At 51.3% G+C, this 27,775-nt stretch overlaps 1 protein-coding gene across 3 annotated transcripts; it reads left to right on the top strand.

The window, feature by feature from the left end:
* Window positions 1–269: 269 nt before the first annotated feature.
* Window positions 270–27,014, top strand: KCNJ5 (potassium inwardly rectifying channel subfamily J member 5). Of its 3 annotated transcripts, XM_043452623.1 has the most exons (5): window positions 270–486; window positions 16,408–16,525; window positions 17,682–17,759; window positions 18,217–19,155; window positions 22,671–27,014. In XM_043452623.1, exons 4-5 carry the CDS (start codon window positions 18,219–18,221, stop codon window positions 22,991–22,993), a joined length of 1,260 nt encoding a protein of 419 aa, XP_043308558.1. In that variant the 5' UTR covers window positions 270–486; window positions 16,408–16,525; window positions 17,682–17,759; window positions 18,217–18,218; the 3' UTR covers window positions 22,994–27,014. The 3 variants fall into 3 exon arrangements, with proteins under 3 accessions (XP_043308558.1, XP_043308559.1, XP_043308557.1); XM_043452624.1 differs by lacking the exon at window positions 16,408–16,525; XM_043452622.1 differs by lacking the exons at window positions 16,408–16,525; window positions 17,682–17,759.
* The last annotated feature ends 761 nt before the right edge of the window (window positions 27,015–27,775 follow it).

Raw genomic sequence — 27,775 nt, forward strand, 5'->3', positions numbered from 1 at the left:
CCCCATCCGATTCATTCAGAACTGATGGTGTCCCCAACACGTCGCAGGAAACCCCCGCCCTGCCGCGCCCCCACCCCTCACCGCGTCGCCTGTGGCCCTTTACAAAGGTTATTACACATTGTTACACAGATTCCTTGTACTGGGGGCAGAAGGGGAGGAGAAGCCGGGGAGAGAAGAGGGCGGAGGGGAGGGAGGGCGGGAAAGAAGGAGGGAGGGAGGGAGAGAGACTGAGCGCCTCCCGCCTCTGTCGCTGGAGAGAGGGAGTGACTAGTGGCTGAGACTGGAGGGGGCTGGCGAGAGACGGGATGGCTTAGAAGCCTCTGCCCACAGGACCCACGCAGGGAGAGGCTCTCCGCAGAGTCCGAGGCAGCCCGTGATGGCTGGTGCTGGAGGGTCCCCTCCAGGACCCTGAGCGCCCCTGCACCGCCTCAGAGGGACACCCTAGAAGTTAGCATCTGTGGGACTTGGAAGCTCCGATCTCAACAAGTAAGTTGTCTTCTTTCCTCCTCCATTTTCCCCCAGCTCACTGGTTCTGGAAGGCGGGGTGCACGCTCTCAGGGTGCCCACTGTCTGGGGGCAGCTGGCTTCACCCTCAGCTGGCAGTCCTGGGAGCCAGCTGCAGGGACTGGGAAGGGCTTTAGGAGGGTCCAAAGTTCAGCCAGGAGATCTGAGCTCCCCATAGCGGGCGGGCTAGCCTGGGCTGGGAGCTTAGCCCTCAGAGGGCTATGAACTTGGCTGTTCTGTTCTAGAGCACAATACCCAGGTGCCCAAAGCCACCATCGGCTGGGTGGGGGAGAGGCCAGGGCAGTGGGAAAGGGTCATCTCTCTTCCCCCATCCCGGGCAGCAGCTCTGCCTTCAAGTGGGGGGTGTGAAGAGTCCCGGCGGGGCAGTAAGCACCCCCAGCCTTAGATCCTTGGCTTAATCTTGCTTTCTTTCAACTCTGGCCAAGTTGGCAACAGGGCCTTCCTGATTCTACCCGCCTGTGGCCCTGGTCACTTCCTGCGTGCCTGCCTGCCTCTTTTTAAACATCTTTCAAACTGTTCAGAAAGGCCAGAGGTCAAAGCTTTAAGGTCAAGTTTAGGGACTAGAGAGTGGCATCATTATTTCCCAACCCTGCGTATCTCCCTGAAAACTGCCGGCTCCTTGGACCAGCTCTGGCCCCCAGAGTTCCAGGGCTTGTGCCAGGCATTGGGTCAGGCAAGGCCAGCCCAGCACCTGTTCTGGGAGTCCTTTCGAACTCCAGCAGATCCGCAGGCCCTTGGTGTTGGCTTTATGTCACTCTGTGCCCAGCTCTCTGCCCTCTTCTGAGCCTTTTAATGGAGCAGGTACCAACATCCTCATCCCACAGGTGAGAAAAGGCAGCTTAGCGAGGCCACGTAGCTTACTGAAGGCACACACCTTACAGGTATGAGACTCTGTCTCATCACTAAGCTCTGCACTGTAGGGCTTTTTGCTTCACAAAGTACTTCTCCATGTGGGAGGGAATCAGTGAAAAGACGCTAATATTTAGGAAGCAAGTACTGAGCTAGACATACTCCTGTGCATTCTCCTCTGACATGCTCATCTAACCTGTGTTAGAGGAGAGGCCGAGGCATGGAGCGTTCTGAGCGCTAGTAAGTAGCAGAGCCGTTAAACTCTAGATGCTTGTCCTCTGGCTTCAAATCCAAATAGTTTCCACTGTCAGACACCAAACCTGAAAGGTGTTCGGCCTTCCCAAATCCACACTTTTCTCAAAACCCAGGAGTAAATCCCATCAACTGGCTGGCTGAGGCCCTGGGGCTTCCTAGAATCTGGTGGGAGAACGAAGTGGGCCTTGGAGAGAAAGCCCCTTGTCTGGACTCTGATGTGAGAAGCCTGGTGGGTCTGACTGTGATTTTCAACTATTGATCTGGCCTGAAATGGCCTCGCTCCGATGTGGAGGCGCGAGGCAGGGACCTCAGAGGAATTCCTGGGGTGCAGGTGGGGGACACTTCTTGGCAACAATATCAGGGAGTCTGGAACACTTCCTATGTGACCTGAAGCATTTTAGGTACGTGATGAGGTTCTGGTTTTCTTTCTCCATTCAGTGCTTTTCGAACTATTCCTCCCAGCCTCCCCCGACCTCATGGCATCCCACCCCCCTCCACCATTCTGAACCCACACAATCTGAAACTAACTTCACTTGGAACCTAAGGCTAGAAAAAAGACAAGCATTCTCTTACCTGGGAAGGAATGTTTGGGGGCTTTATCAAGTGTCCACTACTTCTCAGGCTCTCTTCATTCATCACTAGATTGATAATAAATTGTTACAACAGCATCGATGAGAACAGCGCCAGGGCCACTAATGAAAGAGGAAGCATCCCAAGGAGAAATGGTCTGTGCTTTCCACAAAAGCACGGGGCTCCCAACCTCCCTGAACCATGTTCTAGATTCCCTGTCCGGCTCTCAGACAGAGAGGGCATCACTCAGATACAGGCTCTCCTGTCTGCACAGCAGCCCGCCGGCATTAAGCAGAGATGGGTGAGCTCCAGCAGGCAGCAGGAGGACGAGGTGAGGATGAAATGGGAGGGAGAGAAGGGCCCCAGCACTGCCCCAGGGCGTCCCGGGAGCCCCCTGCTGCCTTCTCTGACCACAGAGTCAGATCCCAGTGGGACTCCCTGCCTTGGGCTCCCCGAGTCTTTGGGCACATCCTGAGCCAGGCAGAGCTCTTTCCTCTGTGGGCCCAGCAGAATCAGTGTGGCCCTGTCCCATCAGGAGGTACCGTGGGAATCCTCTGGGGCTTTCTCCCTGCGCCTGCCTGGGTTTCCTGTCCAGGAGACACTAGAGGTGCCAAGCTGGCCCGTGAGGATGCTGAGCGCAACACAGACAGTGGGGCACCGTCTTCCTCCCTCCTGTCTGCTCCTTAAATGGCCAGGCTCTCCATGACTCAGGTGGTCAAAGCCATCAGCGACATCTTATGCATTCCCGTACTTGAAAACTGCACCCAGGTCTGTTTTTTATTTGTTTGTTTGTTTTTAAGTCAGTTCAGCAACCATTGATTTGATCTCCTAGCATGTGCCAGTAATAATTAATTTTTGAAAACCTTGGAACATGATCGTTCGGGCAGGAAGGGTTATGCTTTCCACTTAGGAGAATGTTAGCAGAAGTTTGCATTTTCTGAGCAACCCTGGTTGAATATTTAGGCTGCAGATGGGAGGGTGATGGAGAGAAGGGTGGGGCACAACAAACCATTAGGTGGTTGGAAGGAGCCATTTTTAGATGAAATTTTCACCGTGTCGGAACTATAGTCGGGTCGTTGAGAACCAGAGGGCCATCCTCAGATGTCTGGAAGACTGGGCAGCCATGAAGGAATTGTTCTGTTTTTCCTAAAGATTAGAAGAACAGGAGTTCAAACATGAAGGATTGCAGGGAGACATTTGGAAAAGTGAAAAAGCTGAATATATTTCTCTAAGAGGCCTGGAGTGGCTTTCTCTGGACTAATTTTAAAACAGAGGGGACAGCTTCCCCTTGCTGAGCCCTGGCTGCTGAGGGACGGAGGGCTGGCCTCTGCCAGGGCAGCCCAGCTTATCTGGTGCCTCCTACCTTGACATTCTGATAAGTGAGCTATTCTAGTCCACAGAGCCCAGGATGGCAGTTAAACTTGCCAAGGGCTGTGCTGAGCTAAATGTCAGAGCCAAACCTTTAACACATGACCCTGGAGATCCTGGCTTGTGCATCCACGTTAGGTTCCATCATCACTCCAGACCAGAGCAGGCTGAGGGGCAGAGGTTGGGGATGTCTGATCAGTCTGGCAGGTAGCAATGGCACTTCCTGGTCAAGAAGGTCAACCCGTATGTATGGTGGCCAGAGAGGTTGGTGGGGAGAGTGAAAGGGAAGTGGAGGGGGTTCAGAGAGAGATGGTGACAAAGACAAGCTTTTAAGCTCCCGTTCTCACGTCCTGAGTCTTGCTTGTTTGGGGCTGCGTGTTCTGCCCGTCCTTGCGTCCTCTTTTACACCTCAGGTTCCCAGCTGTAAACTCAGGAAGACCCTATTGCTGCCTTCCTTTGTTATTTCTTGCTGCTCATCAACGAAGAGCGGGAAAGTCAAGAGCAGAGAAGTGCCATCCGAGGCTGAACCTGTGCCCCTCGTCCTGAGCTTAGACTCTGCTCCCCTCCCGAGGCTGGGCTGTTGAGTGTTGGATACTCAGAGCCTGGCTGAGAGGAGAGTCATAAGACCAGAGGACGATGCCGCCTCTGCCCAAGGAGGCTGCCCTCCAGCGGGGGATCAGGTCCACGGGAGCCCAGGTGCAAGACATCTTACAAGCAAGGCTATGACAGCTGGCACACCCGGGCTATCGAAGATGACCCTGCCAGACATCAGGGGACACAGACCCCCACCCCCTAGCCCCAAGTCAGGCTGCCCTGCACTTCAGAAAGTGCTCTTTACTGTATGGACTTAAAAGGTCTCTCATAGACTGTTGCAAAGCTGTGTATGGAGCTCCTGTCACAGGCCAGACCGTGTGCAGGAACTGGTGATAGAGGAGTGGTTCATTTGCCTGCCCTGGCCGGAGCTCTCTCTCTCTCCCAGGACTGACTGGGGGAGGTGGACATGCCACAGCACTTGGGGGGACAAGGGGAAGCCCCACCAGACAGATACAGGGGCCAAGAGGGCCCACAGGGCCAAGGACAGCTTTCCAAGGGGCTCCACAAACCACATGGTCTTGATCATAGTAAGTTGAGAAATTCAGTAAACTAGCTACTTTCATTTTATTCTTTTCCAAAATTGTTTTCTGTATTCTAGTTCCTTCACCCTTTCATCTAAATTTCAGAATAATTTTCCCTGTATCTACAAAAAACCTGTGGGATGTTGATTAAGAGTGACATGAAATCTATATGTCAGTTTGAGGAGGATTGATCTTTACTGTGTTGTCTTTTCATCCGTGAATACTGTATGTGTCTCCATTTTTCCAGATGTTCTTTGGTTTCTTGCATTGGTATTCTGTCATTGCGCATGCTGCGTGTTAAGTCACTTCAGTCTTTGCGACCCTATGGACCATAGACTGCCAGGCTCCTCTGTCCATGGGATTCTCCAGGCAAGAATACTGGAGTGGGTTGCCATGCCCTCCTCCAGGGGATCTTCCCGACCCAGGGATCAAATCATGTCTGTTACACCTGTCCCCATTGGCAGGCGGTTTCTTTACCACTAGCACCACCTGGGAAGCCCATTTTGTAGTTAACACAGTTCTTTTTGATCTGCCAGCAACTAACTGTGTGACTCAGACCTTCATGTTACTTTCTGTGAAATGGGTATAATAACATAGCAAAGAGCAAGTAAGACAGACTTATTTCCCATAGACTGATTATCTTCTCTGTTCTTTCTTTTCTTCTTCCCAACTCTTGTTCTGATGCCCCCTGCCCCGACTCTAGTCTCATCACTGCATCTTTTCCTTTCATCCTAGATGGTCTTAGCCCCCTTCATGCTCAGCTCCTTACTCTGCAGTACTTTCTGTCTCTCTTATTCTTGCCGCTTCTCCTGGTCACTAATCCTTCTGTAATGTTCTTCTTGTTCCTCTTTATTGCATCATGTGGGGAGCTCACTTTTCCTTGCTTTCCTCGGACATAACAAGTAATCCTGTGGCCAGTCAGCCTGGGTTCAAGTCCAGACCTATGACACTAGCTTTGAGGCAGGGTATTCATTCTCCCCTATGCCTGTATTTCTTCATTTATAAACAGGGGAAGCAGGACTTATGTCATATCTTTTCTGAAGTGGTTAAATGAGTATAAAGCATTTAGAGGGCTTTCCGGGTTGCTCAGCTGGTTAAGAACATGCCTACCAATGCAGGAGATGTAAGAGACTTGAGTTTGATCACTGGGTCAGGAAGATCCCTGGGAGGAGGGCACAACGGCAACCCACTCCAGTTTTCTTGCCTGGAGAATCCCATGGACAGAGGAGCCTGGTAGGCTACAGTCCATGGGGTCACAGAGAGTTGGACAAGACTGAGCAACTGAGAACACAGCATTTAGAAGATAATCTGGTGCATGGTACGCCCCCAGTGGGATTCAGCACTGTCTCGCTCTGAGTCCTGGTCCTATCTCAGTGGTCCTCTCACCTTCTGTCACTGTCCCATCTTTTTCACTTGTATAAAAGTCTACTTGTATTCACATTATTTTGCTTTCCTGTTACTGTCTTCTCCTTGCTACGGTATCTCACATTGTCTGATCGTCACTGATAAATTGGCACCAACCCAGGAAATCTGTGCCTGGGGTTGTTGAGAGGAAACAAGTGGCTTTTCATTTTGATTTAATTATTAATCTGCTTTATTATTTAATGCAGAAAATATCCTCACAGTGCAGGGTTATGGTGAAAAGGATGTATTATCACGATTCTGCTAACTTTCAGAGAGCTAGCCAGCTTAAAAGGAAAGTACTGGACAGACACAAATGTGGGGAAAATGTGAAAACAATTAATTTGATTTTCATGGCTTTTATTTATGATTTTTCATGTATCTCCTCCAGGGGGCTGGGAGGGTGAATCTGGATTGTGAGCAGTAAGCCATGGCGGAGTATTAAATGAGTAGATGTTAGGATGGACTTCCCAGGGGGCACTAGTTGTAGAGAACCTGCCTGCCAATGCAGAATCTCCTGCATTGTAAGATGCAGGTTCAGTCCCTGGGTTGGGAAGATCCCCTGGAGGGGACATGGCAACCCACTCCAGTATTCTTACCTGGAGATTCCCCATGGACAGAGGAACCTGGCAAGCTACAGTCTGTGGGGTCACAAAGAGTTGGTCACGACTGAAGCAACTTAGCACACACAGATGCAAGGACCCGCAAGGGCCCACAGCAGCAGGCCAAGGAGGCTTACATGCTGCATCTTAGGCAAATGAGAACCTCAGTTACTACTGCGGTTCCATAGATGCACAGCCCAACGGTTAGGCTTGTTGGGGAGATGATTAGGTGAGTTCATACATGTAAGGTTTCTGGTTCAGAGAAGAGCACGCACGCGCGCGCGTGCACACACACACACACACACACACACACACACAGGTAAACACATCACTTCCAGAGATAGTCCCCAAAGAAACAAGTCAGCATAACCCACTGCAGGAAATAACTTTAACACATATTGAAAACAAAAACAAAATGAGTATGAAGGGCCTAGGGGAAGCAGCCAACACAGTATGCATGCTCCCCAAGGAGCTGCCTCTGGTCAGGGCGTGTCCCAGTCAAACCAAGAGACAGCTGACTTACCCTGGGAGCAACCCAGCCCTGCAACCACACGCCTCCCCCACTTTGACTTTTCTGTAAACAGCAGTCCCACTGGTGCTAAGGAGCCAGATTCAAGGGCTCCCCTGGGAGGGAGGCGGGGGATGCCTGAACAGGTGGGACCTGGGAGTCTGTGACAGCTCCCCAAGGAAGGTCATTCTGCAAGTCGGATACAGCAGGGTGCTCCCCACCTGAACGCCCCCACCTTACACAGCATCCCCTCTGCAGTGGCCTGTGCAGCTCAGCGGTCAGGACCGCGGTGTGCAGGTCATTGCAGTGACCAAGGGTCCCACTCAGCAGGGCCTCTTCCTCCTGGCATGTGCCCCGCCCCCCAGGCAGTCACAGGACAGTTGTGCATCCCAGAGAGGGGGGTGCCAACACCCAGTGAGCTGTGGCAGCCTCTTTCCTGAGCATCGGGCCTGAAAATGAAAAGTGAGAATGTTAGTCGCTCGGTCAGGTTCAGCTCTCTGGGACCCCCCATGGGCTGTAGCCCACTAGGCTCCTCTGTCCATGCAATTCGCCAGGCAAGAATACTAGAGTGGGTTACCATTTCCTTCTCCAGGGAATCTTCCCAACCCAGGGATTGAACCCAGGTCTCCTGAATTGCAGGCAGATTCTTTACCATCTGAGCCACCAGGGAAAACCTGCAGCAGCGCTAAAAGGACTCACACTTTCTGTGAGCCCTAGAGAGCAAGGAACGTCCTGGGCACAAACCAGCACCTGGGTCTGCCCCACTCCTCCCGCAGAGCCCTACAGGCTTCTACTCCAAGATCTCCTAGTGGCTGGTAATCAGCACCCACTACAGCCCAGCCAGAAACTACCTCGTGCCCCACCCCCAAAGCACCCACCCAGGGCACCCCCACCACCTTCTCGAAGCATCTGTAGTCAGCATCTCTTCCCACTGGGAGCCACTTCTGCCATCAGTGAAGCAGAGGATGTAATGCCTCCCTGGGTCCCTGCTCCCCGCAGCATATTTGCAAGATGTGTGATTGGGAGGAGAAGGCAGGTAGACAGAGGATGTATGGTGAGAAGAGCGGGGCCATGGCAGCCCCCTGCACAACAGAGGGGACTGAGGAGGAACAAGGCTGTGGGAGGGGAGATGGGGCTGATTAGGAGCATGGTGGGAACTGAGCCAGTGCCCCATTTCTCCCGTGTGACACCTGTATTGGCCTCCTGGCTTCCTTTGTACTGAGGACTGACAGGCTGTGTTCACAGCAGGTTTGTTAATGCAAACAGGAGAGCTTGGAGGGGAATTTATTGGCATTACCACAACCCTTAACACCACGATCAGCCTAACTCAGAGTTCAAGCCAACGTGTCCATATGGGGAGGAGCCTCTCTCTGAAGGGGGAAACCAGGAGTATGAATTGGCTGCTGACAGACTGAATCTGATTCACAGATGGATTTTCTCTGGCTTGCTTGCTGTTTCACAAATTGTTGAATTAGTTGTCAACCTTGAAAAACAGATTTCTTGTTTAAAAGTCTTCATTTCTAGCTTTTCTGGAAAAAGAAAGTAGAAGATCTTGCAGCAGCAGCTCCGCAGTCTTGTCCGAGAGTATTAGCTGGAGCTGAGTAAGGCTGCCCTCTGAGCATGTACTCACTGCAGTCCCCACCACTCCCTATAGTGTCCCCAAAACCCAGAGGAAGTTTTGGTTGCAGTTACCTTGTATTTCCCTGGTGATTGCACTTACCATGGGCTTCCCTGGTGGCTAAGATGGTGAAGAATCCGTCTGCAATGCAGGAAACCCAGATTCCATCCCTGGGTTGGGAAGATCCCCTGGAGAAGGGGATAGGAACCCACTCCAGTATTCTTGCCTAGAGAATCCCACTGGGCAGAGGAGCCTGGTGGGCTACAGTCTATGGGGTCTCAAAAGAGTTGGATACGAATGAGGTGATTGAGCACGCACGCAAGCCAATAAGAATCCTCCCTGACTTTGGAGTTCTTGGTTTCTAAGGAGACGACCCTACCCTCAGGCTACATACAGTCCGTGGGGTCACAAGAGTCAGACACGATGAAACAGAAACAAGGAGCAAGCGGGTTGTCTGGTCAACACGCACAGGCGGTGTGTCTGTGGTCAGAGAGGCAGCAGCTCCTCTCACTGACCTCACTCACCTGCCTTTGGAGGCAACCAAAGTTGGGTACCAGCCTCCTGGATTCTGGTCACCACAGCGTGCCCTCCTCACTCAGGTATTCACCCCACTCCTGGCAGAGGCAGACACACCTGAAATGAAGGAACATCCAGCCAGAGTCGTTCAAGGTGAGATCAGTGACTGCCAGCTCGTGGTCTCTGGTCTGGAAGGGACCAGGGCGTCCACACAGAGATGCTTCTGGAAGTCAAAGGAGTGCTCAGGGCTTATGTCAGGACACCATGTGTTGCCTGGCACCCTGTCTCCTTGGAGCAATTAGAGACCTGTGTGAGCAAATACTGCTGTACCGAGAAAACGTCCAGGAGCCGCTGTAAGCACAAACAGGGGGTTTTCAGTTCAGTTCAGTTCAGTCGCTCAGTCGTGTCCGACTCTTTGCGACCCCATGAATCGCAGCACGCCAGGCCTCCCTGTCCATCACCAACTCCCAGAGTTTACTCAAACTCATGCCCATCGACTCGGTGATGCCATCCAGCCATCTCATCCTCTGTTGTCCCCTTCTCCTCCTGCCCCCAATCTCGCAGGGGGTTTTAGCTGGGGACAAAAGCCGGAGGGTGGAGGGAGGAGAGGGCTGTCGGCCCCAGCACTACGCGGCAGCCTGGGCAAAATCATGAACTGGTTTCCAAGCACGGATCAGGATGTGTCGTCAGCTTCCTCCTCGGCCAGGTGTTTCAGAGCTCCATTTAGAGGCTTTGGAATCAAATGTGTCAGATTCTGCCACTTAATAACTGAACGGCCTTAAGCAAGTTACTTAATCACTCTGCTTTCATGATCTGAACATGAGGCTGCTAAAACTGACTTAATAGATGTGTTAAGCATTAAATGAGACACTGCATAAAAGGCACCCAGCACAGAGATGGCCAGTCACGGGTGTTTAGTACGTGAGCTTTTCTTTTCCTTCATTTTTTTTGTTTGTTTTATTTTTACTTAAAGATCCAATTTTTAATTTTCATTCTTTAGCCATGCCACGTGGCATGTGGGATCTTAGTTCCCTGACCAGAGATCAAATGCACACCCTTTGCACTGGAGGCATGAAGTTCTAACCACTGGACAACCGGAAAAGTCCCAGTATGTGAGCTTTTGTGCTTATCCGCTCCTGTATCTCATGTCAAGAAGGCTCACCTCACTCCACTCACTGGGCACCCTCTTTGCCAAGTCTTTTCTGAGCCCTCCTCCCCCGCTCAGGCCAGGCTGAATCAAGAACCCTGCCTTCGTCCCTCTGTCACTCTCTGTGGCATCTTTTCCCTGTGTGTCCCCGCCAGTGCGTGAGCTCTGTGAGGGCAGAATATAGAGCAGGGGTCCTCAGTCTCTGTTACCCATTAGAATGGCCTGGGTCTGGCTCCCAGGGTGTAGGACCCAGGCGTCAATCAGCATGGCATCCAGCTCCCAGTTGATCACAGGGGCACACAGGGAGACTGGCCTGAGGACCAGCAGCATCAAGGTCACTGGGAGCTGCTGGAAAAAAATGCAGAGTCTAGGAACCCCAGACCTACTGTATCAGAATCTGCATTTTAACAAGACATTTGTGCATGGAAAGCAAAGAAAAAGGGTGATGTGCTGCTCCGTCCCCTTCGACCCCCACTCCTGAGCCATCATGCACATTTGCAGGTGATGCTCAGTGGAGGGTCACTGACTCACTGAATGAATCAATGAATGAATGAATGAATCTTGTGCGTCAGTTTCCAATGGGCTTTCACACGTGTGGTATCACATATGTTGTCACCCAGATACTTTTTGAACGTGGACTCAAAGAATAAAACCACCAGAAATCCAGGAAATAAGAAATAGTCTACCACCTAAGTGATAAGAAAAAAATAGCTGCAAAATGGGAGGATTTTTAAACAAAATGCCTGATGGGTTTTTTTTAAGATGTGTTACTTCTGAGCTGTCAGCCATTAAGTCTCAGAGTGCACTAAATAAAGCTTTGTTTTGTTTTTTGCTTTTAAGGTAAGTAATTATGAAAGCTGGGAAACCAGGGCTGGGCCCCTGGGAGAAGCCAGCCCATCCGTGTAGTTTGGGCCCAGGCTCTGACTGGCTGGGACCACTGGCCGATTCCTTCTGGGCAAAGAGGAGCTCTGCCGTCAGATTCTGAGCCAGCGCCACCGCCACCCTACCCCGCAACCCCCCTGAGCCTCTCCCGGACTCTGCTCTCCGCTGGCCCCAGCCTCTCACTGCTGTTTCTGCACCAGGCTCCAGGCAGACAGCCTGCAGGTGCATCTCCTCTGGAGCTCAGGTTCTCTTCCAGCGCCTGTGGTTGTGGCAAGATTTCCTTGTTTGTGGTTGTCGGACTGAAGTCCCTGTTACCTTGCTGACTGTCAACAAGGGGATGCGCTCAGCTCCTGGGGTTCACCCACATCCCTTGCCATGTGGCCTCCTCCATCTTTAAAGCCACAAAGGGAATGTCTGTCCATCTAATTCCTCTTGTGCTTTCAGTCTCCTGCTTCAGAAAGAGCTCAGTCCTTCTAAGAGCTTATCTGATGAGGTCTGGCTCACCCCAGATGATCCTCCTTGCTTAGAGTCAACTGAACCAGAACACAGCCCTATCACTGGAGTGAGAATCCTGTCCCTACACCCGGGGATGCACTGGGAGTGTCTGGGGGCAGGAATCGTGGGGGCCTCTCCGAATTCTGCCCACTTTCATGTGTCCTCTCTTCCCAGTGTGCACTCTGCTGATAAGACTTTTTATACTCCTTGCTTACCTTGAGGGTCCTTCAGGACACTGGGGCAACTTATTCATCAGCCAGTTTGGAGTCTTTTCACATTTAGTAAGCAGTACAACTGTATAGGTTCATACAGTATAGCAATTATCTCAGTCTGAGAAGTGAATATATTCCCCTCCAATACTGTTCCTCCAACGCTCAGTCACTCAGCCATGTCCAACTCTTTGTGACCCCCCTGGACAGTAGCCCGCCAAGCTCCTCTGGGATTTCCCAGGCAAGAAAACTGGAGTGGGTAGCCATTCCCTTCTCCAGGGGATCTCCCCGATTCAGGGATCAAACCCGTATCTCTTGCATCTCCTGCACTGGCAGGCAGATTCTTTACCACTAGCACCACCTGGGAAAACCCCCAATACTCTTTCTCCAATCTCATCCCAAATCCGAGGGAACTCAGACTTTGACCCAACACATCTAAGAGAGAAAGGAGGATATTGCTAAGGGTGCCTGCTATGCCCATTTCACAGTCAGAAACTGAGTCTGAGACAAGGCTCCCAGGCCAGTGCCGTCTTCAGGATACCCTGCTGGTCCCCAAGTGCAGTTTCTATCAAGCTACTGTGTCCATGACTTCCTAAAGCATCCCATGACACAGAGTTTTCTTCACTGGGGGTTGGGTGGGAGGTGTTTTTTGAAATTCTTAATACAGAGATGCATTTAAATGGATGTCAGATTAACAAATGCATTCTCTGAAATACAACTTTCTTTGAGTTTTCCTCTTTTGATTCTTTCTCCACTTGTGTCTTTATATCAAAGAGATTAAACCACTTTGCTGGACCTGAAGCTCTGCCTCTCCCAGGAGCTTTAATCGTGTCTTGGCACAGCTTTCCATTCGGGATGTAGGAGAGGATGAAAGATGAAGAGCAATATTGGCCTTGATGAGATTGAATAGGATTTGCTCACGTCAAGGACTCTCCCTGGCCCTACAGAAAGCAGTGCCCACACTTGGCTGACCTCGGCCAGGCCCACGCTTTCTCCCTGCCTCTTTCTCTACAGACATCGGGGTTCAAAGAGGGAAGGCTAGAATACAAAGTATGTAAGGCCTGGGCCTGCATTCACCTTACTGCTTTATTACTAGCTCTGAGTACAGGAATTGGACTCAAATAGCTCTTCAATTAGTGCTTGTTCAGTGAATGCATAAATTAATACAGAGGATCTTGAAAATCTGATTAAAGAATCTTCATTGTCCATGAAAAACCCTTTTGACTTGAGCCCACAGCTCAAGTCACAGCACTGGAGACTTGAGATTTCTAGTGTGGGCAATTGGCTTAGTCTAAGTAATTTGGGGCTTCCCTGGTTCCTTAGACAATAAAGAATCTGCCTGCAATGCAGGAAACCCAGGTTTGATCCCTGGGTCAGGAAGATCCCCTAAAGAAGGGAATGGCTACTCACTCCAGTATTCTTGCTAGAGAATCCCATGGACAGGGAAGCCTGGCAGGCTACAGTCCATGGGGTTGCAGAGAGTCTGACATGACTGAGCTACTAAGTAAGAATCAGGTGGTTGAGGTTCCATGCCTGACACCTACCCTACGGATTGAACACAGGGCATTTAAGTATCAGACTCAGATGCTCCCTGCCTCTGTCTTCTTTAAAATGGGGTTATAGGACTTCTCTGGTGGTCCAGGGGTTAAGACTTCACCTTCCAATGCTGGGGGTATGGATTTAATCCCTGGTCTGGGAGCTAAGAGCTCACATGCCTTGCAGCCAAAAAAACCAAAACATAAAGCAGAAACAATATTGTAGCAAATTCAATAAAATCATTTAAAATGGTCCATATAAAAAAATCTTTAAAAATAGAATAAAATAAAATGAGGTTACTGTGCAATTGCATTAAATTTCAATTCAAGGAGAGTTTGTGCTTACACTTATGGTTTTTTTTTCATATGTTCTTTCCCTGAGTGTCCATGATCAAACTGAGGCAAACAGGGCTTTCCTGTCTCAGTGGTAAAGAATCCACCTGCCAGGGCAGGAGGCACTTGTTTGATCCCTGGTCCAGAAAGATCCCAAATGCCCTGGAGCAACTAAGCATGTGCACCAGGACTATGGAGCCTGCTCTCTAGAGCCCGGGAGCTGCAACTGCTGAAAACCAAGAGCCCGAGAGGCCCTGCTGTGCAAGGGAAGCTCCCGCAATGATAAGCCCGCTCACCGCAACTAGAGAAAAGCCCGTGCACAGCAATGAAGACCCAACACAGCCAACAACAAATAAACAACCTAAAAAAAGAAACTGAGACAGAGAAAGTTAAGGCTGTTTCTCTTTGGATCCCAGAGCAGGTGTGTTGGATGTCAGGCTGGAATCCAGGTCTCACCCTGGGTTGAGCGGATGATCCCTCGTGTGATGATTCTTGCTCACCTGGAGGATGGGTGCCAGCATCAGATCAGGAATCGACGTCTCTTCCTGTCTGCTGGACACAAGAAGTTTTCCCATCTGGGTGGAGGTGTCCCAGAAAGTCTCTCTCTCTCTTTTTTTCCCCCCCTGTTTACAGTACAGAACAAGGCTTTCTCCTGCGAGAATGTATGAAAGTAGGTTTAAAAATAAAGAAGGAAACAGTGCAGAAAATCAGTGGAAGACTGCCTTCCTGAAAGAGCTGAGGGCAGAGAGTGTGCTTTCTTGTCCGTGACTCATTCTTGCGGGTGCTGAGCCCGCCCTGCCCAGGGTCAGAGGCTGGGGAAGTCACAGGAAGCACTCCCAGTGGACCCCCCCTCTGGGTTCCAGCAGCTGGGGTCCCCAGGGGCACCTGGAACCTCAGCATCAGCAGCATTTCTCCTTGTTTCTGGGCATCTCTGGTTGGGATTTACTAAACAGTCTCCTAGCTAAGGGGCAGAGTGAGATCGTGCTTGGATTCCTGCAAAGCAGCACCAACCATTCCTCCTCGTTTCATTTATCTCTGTAACTGCCACGCAGAGGACAGGGAGCAGGTGGCCTGTGCGGAATAGGAAATGGCCAGCGGATACCTCTGACAAAGAGCACTTCCTGGGACCCTTCAATATGATATTTGAAAGGTCATCTTGAAATTGCAGCAGCCACCCAGGCAGCAGTGAGATCTTCCTCACCCAGTCAGTGAGGCAGTTAGCTTATGGCTTATAGAACATACATCCAGGTTGTTCCATTAGGGACCTGGTTCCCTGGGAAGGAGAGTTACTGCAAAATCAAGAACATGCTTAGAAAGAAGAAGGGCTGAGTGATGGTATCCCCAGAATTAGAAGCTCCTAGAACTTTCTAGAAAGAACAGTTCATCGGTCTAAGCCAGAGTGTTAGAATCTCAGTGACTGCAGGCCATTGCTTGGTGGGTACTGTGAGCCCCTGGGCTGGAGCCAGACAGACCTAGGTCCAAAACCTAAGTTGGCCACTTACCACCTGCGCTTCCTTTTCCTTGTCTGAAAACAGGATGATAACAGTACTAGTGTAAGAGCTCTGTTGTGAGGATTAAGTGAGATCGTACAATATTGATTTCTTAGCACAGTAACTGGCTCAGGACTGGGCAGAAATTGAAACTGTTGCTGTTGACTCCAGAGTCTATGGTTCCACCCAAGTTCATGAGAGTCTTTGAGCATCTTTTTAAAAAAGTTTTATTGGAGTATAATTGCTCTGCAATGCTGTGTTAGCTTCTGCGGTGGAGCAAAGTGAATCAGTTTACATATGCATATATCCCCTCTCTTTTATATTTCCTTCCCATCTGGGTTAGAGCATTTTAATGTCTGCGAGCAAAATATCAGAAAAACTGTAGATGGAGTTCTATGGGATTCTAGGTGTTTCTTTAAAGTGCAGCATACTGGTAAAGAACCCACTAGCCAACACAGGAGACTCCTGGGTCTGGAAAATCTCCTGGAGTAGAAAGTGGTAACCCACTCCAGTATTCTTGCCTGGAAAATCCCCTGGACCGAGGAGCCTGGTGGGCTACAGTGCATGGGGTTACAAAGAGTTGTACATGACAGAAGCAACTTAGCACTGATATATTCCAAAAATATTTTACAACCCTTTTGAAAGCCTTGGGGCATTTAACATCCTGACTGTCTCAATTTCTCACAGAGCAAGGAATCACTGTATAAGAATTTATAATGGCGAGTCTAAACAGCAATTTGTTATGTTGGTAAGTGCTCAGACAGCCAGACTTCCTGGTCAGACGGTTGGAGTGACCACAGGGTGAATCAGACACATGCTGCCTTTTCCTTTCTGTCTGTTGCTAAGATCTCAGATGACAAGAAAGGAGATAGGGAAGGATAAAAGAAAGAGCATAGACTTTGGGCCCGACCTGCTGGAACCCAAATATCAGCTCTTCCACCTGGATGTCACTTATCCTCTTTGGGACTCATGTTCTTCTTGTTGTTCAGTCATTCCATCATGTCCAACTCTTTGCAACCCCATGGACCAGAGGACACCAGGCTTCCCTGTCCTTCACCATATGGGATGCTGGGACTCATAGTTCTTAACTGTTCATCCATTTATGCAGTAAGTACTTTTTAAGTGCATAGTATGTGCCAGGTTATCCTCTGGGTACTTAGAATGTATCAGGGAACAAAACAGGCCCCAAATTGAGCCTGAGGCAGGGGAAGCTTACATTCTTAAAGGAGGGAGAGAGACTTAGAAATAAGCCTGATGCCTGAGCAAACAACGTAGTGTTTCTATAATGGAGATTACAAGCTCTCACTCCCATGGGTTGTGGTGGTGATAACAAGTGACCGTACCTATCCAGCATGGAATACAGCAGATGTTTAATAAAGTGTTGCAATTACTCTTTAAAAAAATTGCTCCCAGGGACTTCCCTGGTGGTCCAGGGGCTAAGACTTCTTGCTCCCAAAGCTGGGGACCCAGCTGGGGATCCCTGGCCAAGGAACTAGATCCTGCATGCTGCAACTTACAACTCAGTATGGCCAAATAAATAAATATTTATAAAACAAAATAATTTCTCCCAGGTTTCTTTAAAGCCTTTAAACAGTAAGTGTGAAGTTTGCACCTGGAATGTGTTCATTTATTTGTTCAGTAAATAACTATTGAGCTTCCATTGTATTAGGTAGGACCTGCACTAGGCACCTGGAATAAAAACAAATACAGGATCCAGAAAACAGGATCCCTGCCCTGAACATTCCCCGACTGCTACTGGTCCACATATACTGATCCACTGTACAGTAGAGCGAAGCCCTTTGAGCGCACAAAGGCAGAGTGACCTTGAAGTTTAGGGTTTCTGTGAATCAGAACAGTCTACTTCACTGAGGATGTCTTTTTAAAATTTTATTGAAGTATAGTTGATTTACAATGGGGTGCTAATTTCTTCTGTACAGCTCAGTTATATACATATACATTCAGTTCTGTAACTCAGTAATATACATATACATTCTTTTCCATTATGGTTTGTCACGAGATAGTGAATATATTTCCCTGTGCTACAGAGTAGGACCTTGTTGTTTATCCATCCTGTATATAATAGTTTGCATCTGCTCACCCCAGACTCCCTCTCCACCCCTCTCGCCCCCTCCTTGGCAACCACCCTGTTTTGTTTCATAGATATGTTTATTTGTATCATATTTTAGATTTCACATATGAGTGATATGATATGGTATTTGCCTTTCTCTTTATGACTTACTATGCTTGGTATGATAATCTCTAGGTCCATCTATGTTGCTGCAAATGGTACTACACTTTGCAAAAGAGTATTCCACTCTTGATGGCTGAGTAATATTCCTGAGTATGTGTGTGTGTGTATCATATCTTTATCTATTAATCTGCTGATGGACATTTACGTTGTTTCTGTAGCTTGGATATTGTAAATAATGCTGCTTTGAGCATGGGGGTGCATGTCTTTTTTTGATTTCTAGTTTTGTCCAGGTATATGCCCAGGCATGGGATTGCTGGATCGTATGACAGCTCCTTGTTTAGTTTTTTGAGGAAACTCCATACTGTTTTTCATAGTGGCTGCAATTTATATTCCCACCCACAGCTTTGTAGGCTTCCTTTCCCCCACATCTTCTCAAGCATTTATTATTAATATCTATGGACTTCTTGGCAATGGCCATTCTGACTGGTGTTAGGTGGTACCTCATTGTAGATTTGATTTGCGTGTCTTTTACAATTAGCAACGTTGAGCATCTTTTCATTGCTTATTGGCCATCTGACAATGTCTTTTTTAATTCAATGCACCCCAGTCATGGCTGGCGATTCTAGGAATGCCATGAACCAGGATATGGAGATTGGGGTCACTCCCAGGGACCCTAAGAAGATTCCCAAACAGGCCCGAGATTACATCCCCATTGCCACCGACCGCACGCGCCTTCTGTCAGAGGGCAAGAAGCCGCGGCAGCGCTACATGGAGAAGAGCGGCAAGTGCAACGTCCATCACGGCAACGTCCAGGAGACCTACCGCTACCTGAGCGACCTCTTCACCACCCTGGTGGACCTCAAGTGGCGCTTCAACCTGCTTGTCTTCACCATGGTCTACACCATCACCTGGCTGTTCTTCGGGTTCATCTGGTGGCTCATTGCTTACATCCGGGGTGACCTGGACCATGTCGGGGACCGGGAGTGGATCCCGTGCGTGGAGAACCTCAGCGGCTTCGTGTCCGCCTTCCTGTTCTCCATCGAGACGGAGACCACCATTGGCTACGGCTTTCGGGTGATCACGGAGAAGTGTCCGGAGGGCATCGTCCTCCTGCTGGTCCAGGCCATCCTCGGCTCCATCGTCAACGCCTTCATGGTGGGGTGCATGTTCGTCAAGATCAGCCAGCCCAAGAAGAGAGCTGAGACCCTCATGTTCTCCAACAACGCCGTCATCTCACTGCGAGACGAGAAGCTCTGTCTCATGTTCCGGGTGGGCGACCTCCGTAACTCACACATCGTGGAGGCCTCCATCCGCGCCAAGCTCATCAAGTCCCGGCAGACCAAGGAGGGCGAGTTCATCCCCCTGAACCAGACCGACATCAACGTGGGCTTCGACACGGGGGACGACCGCCTCTTCCTGGTTTCCCCGCTCATTATCTGCCACGAAATCAACGAGAAGAGCCCTTTCTGGGAGATGTCACGGGCCCAGCTGACCCAGGAGGAGTTCGAGGTAGTGGTCATCCTGGAAGGGATGGTGGAGGCCACAGGTGAGCCTCCCCAGCTCCTTCTCCTCCCCAACCCCTTCCGCCCCCGCCCTGGCGCTCAGACCCTGCTGATTCCAGAAGGTGCAGCCTGAAGGCAGCAGCTCAGTCAGCCCCACCCCCCAAATGGTGATTTTCAGGATGGAATTATGAGAGCAGATAATGTGTGTTGGGACCTCCTGGTGGCTCCGTCGCAAAGAACCCAAGTGCCAATGCAGGAGATGTGGGTTTGATCCCTGGGTTGGGGAGATCCCCTGGAATACCAAATGGCAACCCACTCCAGTATTCTTGCCTGAAAAATCCCATGGACAGAGGAGCCTGGTGGGTTACAGTCCATGGGGTCGCAAACAGTCAGACACAACTAAGCGCGTGCCCACACAACACAATGTGTGTTGAACCCACCCAATGTCTGGGCATGGTCTAGACTCTAAGCACAGGATAGCTCATTGAGTGAGATGGTTTTCCTTCACATACAGGTGTAGAAACAGACAGAGGAGGGCAAGTGCTCCTAAGTCACTGAGCCAGGATGCAGGTCAAAGCCAGGTGATCCAAAGCCAGCACTGGTTTCCAACAGGCTACAGCACCTGTCCTTCCCTCCCTCCCCCCATCCTGGAGCAGGTGTCACCCAAAGGGGGTTCTGTGAGCACATAACTCTGAGAAACTCTGGGTTGAACAAAGGTGAACTGGCTTCTTGCAGGAGGATGTGGCAGCTCTTTACATGTGAATCGCCACCTGAGGCAAGGACAGGGTGATTCCCAAAGTCACAGAATCCTCTTCTGGGAGAGACTCCCAGTTCCCACACCCTTGGGCCCCTGTGGGGCAGGCTGCCCCTCAGCTTCCCTGCAGAAGGGGCTCTGTGAACACGGGTGTGTGCAGAAGACAGTGCATCACACCCACCCGTGTCCGGCCAGCACCTCCCTGCCCAGCGACTGACTCATGGAAGCCAAGTGCGTCCCACCTCCTAGCTCTGTTCAGGGCTCAGGGAGGCCAAGGCCTGGGGGAGCCTGTATCCCCACCACACTCCCTGGGCAAGGGAGCCCCGCTAACTGTGTGGGCCCTCCTCTGCTTCCCCACTTCTTCCTGCCCTCCTTTCTCACTCACAGAGGCGTCTGAGCACCTGCCCTGGCCCTAAGGATGACTCATAGAAAACTCACTGGAGCTGAGACTATACATGTTTTTCTAATCTACCAACGGCACTGGGGGGCTGGCTTCGACCCTGTTTCACAGATGTGGAAGCTGCTTCATGCAGACAGGAGGGTCTGTCGTATTTGGGGCTTCACTCAGGCATCTAGAGTTTGTCAGCCACACCACAATGCCCTCCGTAAGTTTGGGGGCCTGGCACAAAGGTGGCCAAACAAGCCTTCCTGGCCTCCCTGGGGGACTGGGTGGGCGGCTCAGATGGGGTAGCCACAGACAGACCTTCCCGAGCGGAGCAAAACCTCTGGGGTGTGAACAGGCTCCAGGGACCTGGGCGGGGGGAGCTGCTCGGCCATCTGCCGGGGACTCGGGCTGGCCAGGCGGCATATGGTGGCAGCCGGGGAACTCCAGGGACAGGATGGGGGTTGCAGGCAGACTCTCCTCCCACCGCTGGGAGCTTGCAGGTCACGCCATCCTTGGAGGCAGGGTCAGACCAGAACATGGGCTGAGATTCTGGGAAAAGAGCTCCATTTCAAGGCCACACAGGTCAGCTCAGAAATGTGGGGACAGATAGGAAGGCAGTGCCGTACCATACTTCTCTCCCCCGGCCCTTCACTGCCACTCGCTGACCTCTCCCGGCGTGACTCCTCAGAGTCAGGTCCCTCAGTTGACCTGCCCCATCTGGTTGCCCTCCTCTCTTCCCAGGACCTGGGTCACTCCAGTTCTGCAGGGAGAAAAGAGAGGGAGACCGCCACCCACATGGGCTCTGATCTCAGCCACTTTAGCAACTTGGTTACCACATTCACAGAACCAATCACAGGCTGTGAGTTCAGGCTGAGGTTTGACCAGCGCAGCTCTGCGCAGCCTGCACGTGTGAGTTTGGGCAGGTGGCTCCACTCGCCAGCAGGATGAAGATAACAAACCTCAGAGGCTCACAAGGGAGGAGGGTTAAACAATGAAATGGAGGAATGTATGTGAAGCACAATGCCTGCCACCCAGAGTAGGTATTCTGTCCTTTCCAAATGCATTGGAAGATGACTGCCAGGCACACAGGTGGGTTTCCAGTCACTGAACAGCCCCCTTCCAAGACATGGGACAGAAGAAGGGCAGGAAGACCCCAGGAGGTTTGGTCCAAAGCACCCACGGAGGTCCCGTCTCACTGTGTTTCCTGAGGCCCCCAAGCCTCATGATCTTTGGCTCATGTCTGGACTGGTCAGTGCCCAGCATGGGTTTCTACACCTCTGCTGAGCTGGGGGTTATCCAAGGACTGAGGGGAGACATCTGGAGCAGGCGGGACCCCACGAGCCGAGAGCATGTGGGGTGCACTGGGGTTACCTGGTGCTCTGTGGGTCTGCGGTGCATGAGACCCCTGCCAGAGAACATTTAAACTGGGGGGAGGGTGGTGCTAAGCAGACATTTCCTTCAGTTTCCAAAGAGCACAAGCTAGGACCTTCCTCAGCCGAAAGATTAAATATCAGAAAACTGCTTCCCTGTGACCCTGAGGACAGAGGCGTCCTCATCCATAAACAAAACTGTCCTCTCTGGATAGAAAGCAACACCTAAAAATAACACAGGCATGCCAGGGCTGAGCCGACAGGGAATGGGGGCATTGGAGCATGCTCCAACCAAGGAGTCATGCTGTGTGTGTGTGCACACAGGTCTGTGTGTGTGTGTGTGCGTGTGTACACACGTGTAGGCTTTTGTCCATATGGATCCACCCCAAACAACCCCGTGTATTATAAATGCCTGTCAGCTTCTCTGGGTTGAGCCACTCTGATTTTATCTTTGTTCAAACTTTCCTCGTCTTTCCTTGTCTCAGTCTTCTAGAACTCAATGCATGTGCAGGAACCATGTCCATTCCTGAATTATTCACTCCAGTCTCCAGAAACCTACTCCACAACCTTGCATTGTTAATTTCTAATTTTCTGCCTCCATCACACCTTGAGCTCCTTCAGGGCAAGGGTTGTGTCTTATTCAGCTTTATGTCTAGATCATGCTTAGCACAAAGCCGATATTCAACATATGCTTGATGAATGACTGGGTGGATAATTGGATGGGTGGATTGATGGATCAGTGATGAATGAATGGATTGGTGGATGAATGGATGGATGATGGAGAGGTGATGAAAGATGATGGATAGATGGATAGATGGGTGGGTGGATGGGTGGGTGGATAGACGGATGAAAGATGATGGATGGATGATAGGATGGATGGATGAATGGATGGATGATAGGATGCATGGATGATGGATAGATGCACAGATAGACAGATGGATGAAAGATGATGAATGGATGGATAGAAGGATGATGGATGATCGACTGATGGATGGATAATGGATGGAAGGCTGTGGCCACTCCTAATACACGTGCCCTCTGTTCACCCAGGCATGACTTGCCAAGCACGGAGCTCCTACATGGATACCGAGGTGCTCTGGGGCCACCGGTTCACACCAGTCCTCACCTTGGAAAAGGGCTTCTATGAGGTGGACTACAACACCTTCCACGACACCTATGAAACCAACACGCCCAGCTGCTGTGCCAAGGAGCTGGCAGAAATGAAGCGGGAAGGCCGGTTCCTGCAGTACCTCCCCAGCCCCCCACTGCCGGGGGGCTGCGTTGGAGCAGAGCTGGGTGCAGAGGCCGAGCGGGAGGGGGAGGAAGAGCCTGAGGGTCTGAGTGGGTCCCAGGAAACCAAGGTCTCTGCGTGAGGACGGCACTCTCCCCATGACCTCCCCTCACCCCCGCTGTGCTCCTTTCTCATGAGCACGGAGGCTGCAGGGCTGGGGTTGAAGGGCTGAGTGGGCTGGGTTGGGTGAATGTGCTGAGTGTGCTGTTTTGGGGGTGGGGGTGGCCAGGAGCCTTTAAGGCTCTATGGAGAGGAGTAGTAACCCAGTCCTGGCGCCTCCGAGGCAGGACCTACTGGAGCAGATGGACTCCAGCTGGTTCCCATGGCAGTGCTGTCTCTTCTCCCTGGCCTCTGTTACACGGGCTAAGGGCCAGGCCAGGAGGGCTTGTCTCACAGTGAAATGCCCAGGTGGCCTCTGTCCTCACACCTCTCTCTGCCAACTGGCCTGAATCACCTTCCTTTTGGGGTTTCACAGACCAACCGGCAAGCCCCCTCCCACCGAGGGCTGACACCCAGTGAAGGCTACTGCCCCCTTCCCCTCATTCCGGCCATTGTGGAGCCTGTTGTGGATTCAGGGTGGAGAGACCCCTCCAGTCTGGAAGCTCCAATCACCGGTCCCCAGTGGAGCTCACAGACCTCGTTGGTTCAGGTCACATAGCAATTCCTTGCAAATTTGCCACCAGTGACCACTCAGCGCTAAGGACCTCGCCACCAGATCTCAGCATTACCTGTGAAGTGCGTGCTTTCCCCGCTGTGTTCTGTGGGTCCGATGTAGCCTGCAGACCACTGCTCTCCTTAGGGTGACGTTTAGTCGGGGTCACTTCCTGGCCGCCCCAGCCACACCGTGCCTGCACCTCCCACCAAAGAGAGAACCCCGGCAGCTGGACCTGTGCTAGGACGTCTGGCCCCAAGAATCTCAAAGTGCTTCTCACCTTCACTGTGGTTTCCCGCACAGTCTCAGAGCCCATGGTGCGATCCATCCAGGGAGAACGCTGTGGTCAGAGGGCAAGATGAGCCAGTCGCTGCTGAAGCAGGGAGGGGGAGGGAAGACACACAGAGAAAGGCAAACAAAACCTGAATTTTAAAATGAGCAGCGGCACCAGCTGTCACCAAGATCGCTGACTTCAAGCTTTGCTACCAGGTGAAGCAGGGACGTGAGGCACGGGGAGAAGTCCCTATAGGGCTGGTGTCACCTTCCAGCCGAAGTGGGGGACTCTGAGCTGGAGCTGCTGCCCTGGGTCTCCTCTCCGACAGCTGGGGGGTCTAATGAGGTGGCTGGGCTGGGAGGGCAGGAAGGATGGCCATCCTCACCTTGCAAACGTGGAGAATCAGAGAAGGGGTGAACATTAAGAGAGCGCTGAATGGAGAAGAGCCTTAAAAACAGCAAGCCATGGGACTTCCCTAATGGCTCAGTGGTTAGGACTCTGTGCTTTTGTTGCTGAAGGCTGGATCCCTCTTGGGGAACTAGAATCCCACAGGCCAAGTGGTGCTGCCAAAAAAACCAACAATGGCAGAAGGCTTTCCCTTTCAGCCTGGAGGCGCAGGAAGAGGATGGACTGATGCTGCAGCTGTCATGGTGATGGGGCACATCTGGCTTGTGGATGCTGACAGGCTTCTGATCAGCTGACCTAGACTTGGAGAGATGCAGAAGTTCTGGCCACAGAACTGTGGAGGCCTCCCCACCACCATGGCAGAGCTGTTGGCTGACCTTTGAAAAGGGACGCCTCTTCCTGCCCCGAATGCAAAGCACCTCCCCAGGGAGTAAGAGTAGGAAGTTAAGGCCAAGCCAGAGGGGCTGGGTTTGGATTGCAGGCTGGATTTTCCGGGTACTGGGGCTGCAGAGAAGAGGAGGCAGGTGGCCACACTCAGGGGAAGGGACCCGGTTCTCAAGCAAGGGGATGGATCTGGAGAGGGGGGCCCAGGAAGCAGCGAAGAGCAGGGTCTTTGCTACAAGCTGATGGTGAGTCCTGACTCCAGGCAGGCATCCCTCTGTAATGAAGCAGGTCATGGAAGGAACCAGGAATGGGCTGGAATCCTGTCCTCCAGGGAAAGGAAAGGAGAGCAGGCAACCTGGCGCACTAAGACTAGATGCCTTGGGGGTCTTGGGGAGCTATAGCTGGAACTGTGGAGTGGGTGCCCATCCTCAGCCCACCAGATCCAAGGCTTGCACTGCAGGACTGTTTTGTTGCCCTCCCCCAACCCCCACCAGATCTAAATGCTGCCTTCGTCAAAACCCATCAGTGCCTGCAGGTTTAGAGCGTTCAGTGAGGCAGGTTAGCAAGGATGGGAAAACCATAGGAGAAGCAGGCCTTGCAGCCGGGCTGAGTCCTGGGCTATTTCACACCTGCCTGCACCTAGCAACCCAAGTGGCCACATGAGTCACTCCCCTGTGTCCTAGCTCTGCGGTAGCCCCCACAAACCCAGGCCACATCATGTTTCAGCCAACTGCAGACATGGCAGAGCCTCAGAAAAGGAAGCGATGGGCACCATCCTCTTGGAAAGCCCGCAGAGGGGCTGAGCCCCCTGCACTGGTATGAATCGGGTAGCAATCCCACTGTGCACATTAGCTGCTATTTCTCAAGAAAATTCAAAGGCAAGAAGGCTGCCTTTTGTATCCCCAGGCAATCCTTCTTGGTGACCAACTGATCGAACTAAAGTTTGAAACACTCCACAGGTCATTTTCTGGTAGTTCTCGTATCAACATGGACTCACTCAATGTAGAGTCTGATGAAGGTTGGAACCTCAGAGGATCACTTTAAAAACACTGCATCTACCCACAAGCCACCTATGAGTCCCAGCCCTTAGCCACACGGCTCTGAGCCCACACATCACCCCTGATGGGTCACAGAGAGGTGAGCCAGGCTGGCTGCAAGGTGGCTTTCACAAGCCTCAGCACTTCCAAAATCCCAAAGAATTCTCATCGGTCAGACCCTAAAGCCTTGGGAGCTAACCTCCTGCCTCAGCTTCCATGTGCTTCTGCTCTGGAACCATCCCCTATAAGGGCGAAGCCCCCAGGAGCTCAGAAGAAGGTAAGTCTCCACTCATCCTCTCAGCATCCATCTGACACCTGCTAGGTCTCCACGGCCTTGCCCAAAGACCCCCATTCCCAGGTCAGTTTGAACAAGCTTTGCCCATGACTCTCCCCTCCAGACACCACCCTCCCTGTGCAGTCAGCCCACTTCCTGTCAATTTCTTCTGCTGGTCGAGGTCCTGGCTGCAGCAGCTGGCTTTGAGGGAGGGGAAGGAGCTCTCATCCATCTGGGAAGAGCTCTCCTGCTCGTGACTGGTAATAGCCAGCACCTTCTGTCACACTCTGGCCCCATGCCTGGCTTCCAGCATGCCTTAGCCCTGTGTCTCTGGAGAGTTGGAAGCCACAGACACTCGAAATTTCTGTATTGAAGTTGCCCCAAACTAAAACAACTCCCCCCCTCTTCAGAGTCTCCTGCTGTCACCTAAAAATATGCCCTGAACACATCTTTGGGCAAACACCCTTTACTGTGCACCTACTATGTGCTCATGGATTAGGCCTTTGCCTGGAAGATGATGCTTAATTCTCAAAAGCCTGCTGAGAAACTCTTAGGAACCCCTTGCTGCCAAAGAGATAACTGAGGTTCAGAGATGTTAATTCAGTTGCTCAAGGCCATAGATAATCAGAGGACCATGGGGCCCAGAGCAGAGCCTCCCAAACACAGATGGGCCATCGTCCTGCATAAACCCCTGCCCCCAGGGCAGCTTCCGGGCTCCCTGGAAGGAAGGAAGAAAGAAGGAAGGAAGACAGCCCCACCTCTCCTGGCTGCCCCTGTGTGTGCCGTGCTGTGGACATCAGCTTCCATCCACCAGCAATGTTCTCCCATGGCAGGATAGTTGGGAAACACTTTTTTCTGATTCCGAGGGAATTAATAAGCTGTGAAAAGAGATTAGATGGGGAATTATTGCTTTGGGGAAGAAGCCACTTATTCTGCTCAACTTGGTTTTTGCTAAACACATCTCCTTAACTCCTATGTCAAATCTCTTCCTCCCTGTGTAGGACTTGTCAATCTTCTCATTAAAAAGAACAGCGTTGCACTGCTGAAAATTCATCCAATAAAGTGGATTTGATCTTACAGAACTCTTTCTCATTTTAAGTAGATAGCCGTTGGTTGCCATTCAATTCACTGCCAGTTTAAGCAAACTTGTCCTTCTTGTTTTCACTAGTGCATGCGTTGTCATGTCCGACCCTTTGATCCTACCCTTTGGGACTTCCTGGTGGCTCAGACGGTAAAGTGTCTGCCTACAATGTGAGAGACCCGGGTTCAATCCCTGGGTCAGGAAGATCCTCTGAAGGAGGAAATGGCAACCCACTCCAGTACCTTGCCTGGAAAATCCCGTGGACGGAGGAGCCTGGTAGTCTATAATCCATGGGGTCGCAAAGAGTCGGACACGACTGAGTGACTAAACTTTCACTTTCGCTTTGGACTGTAGCCCTCCAGGCTCCCCTGTTCATGGGATTCTCCAGGCAAGAATACTAGAATGTGTTGCCATCCTCCTCCTCCAGAGGATCTTCCTGACTCAGGAATCAAACCCACATCTTCTGTGTCTCCTGCATTGCAGGCAGATTCTTTACCCACTGAGCCATCAGGGAAGCCCCTAGAAACAGAGTGTGCACATGTCAAGTTGCATCCATTGTGTCCAACTCTTTGCAACCCTATGGGCCCTAGCCCCCCAGGTTCCTCTGTCCATGGGATTCTCTAGGCAAGAATGCTGGAGTGGGTTGCCATGCCCTTCTTCAGGGGATATCAGTATCTTAACTGGAGTGGAGGTGATAGTCTGGGCAAGGTGGGGAGGAGGAGACAGGAATCAGCGCCCAACCTCCAGACACAGAGCA

This window comes from Cervus canadensis, chromosome 29 (assembly GCF_019320065.1).
Source record: "Cervus canadensis isolate Bull #8, Minnesota chromosome 29, ASM1932006v1, whole genome shotgun sequence".
In the NCBI taxonomy this organism is placed as follows: Eukaryota; Metazoa; Chordata; class Mammalia; order Artiodactyla; family Cervidae; genus Cervus; species Cervus canadensis.

What these genes read in the sequence shown, in the direction of transcription:
- KCNJ5 (XM_043452623.1), top strand. Translation starts at nt 18,219, where the DNA reads ATGGCTGGCGATTCTAGGAATGCCATGAACCAGGATATGGAGATTGGG. An exon ending in AGGGATGGTGGAGGCCACAG is followed by an intron (nt 19,156 to 22,670) that starts GTGAGCCTCCCC and finishes CTGTTCACCCAG; the next exon opens with GCATGACTTGCCAAGCACGG.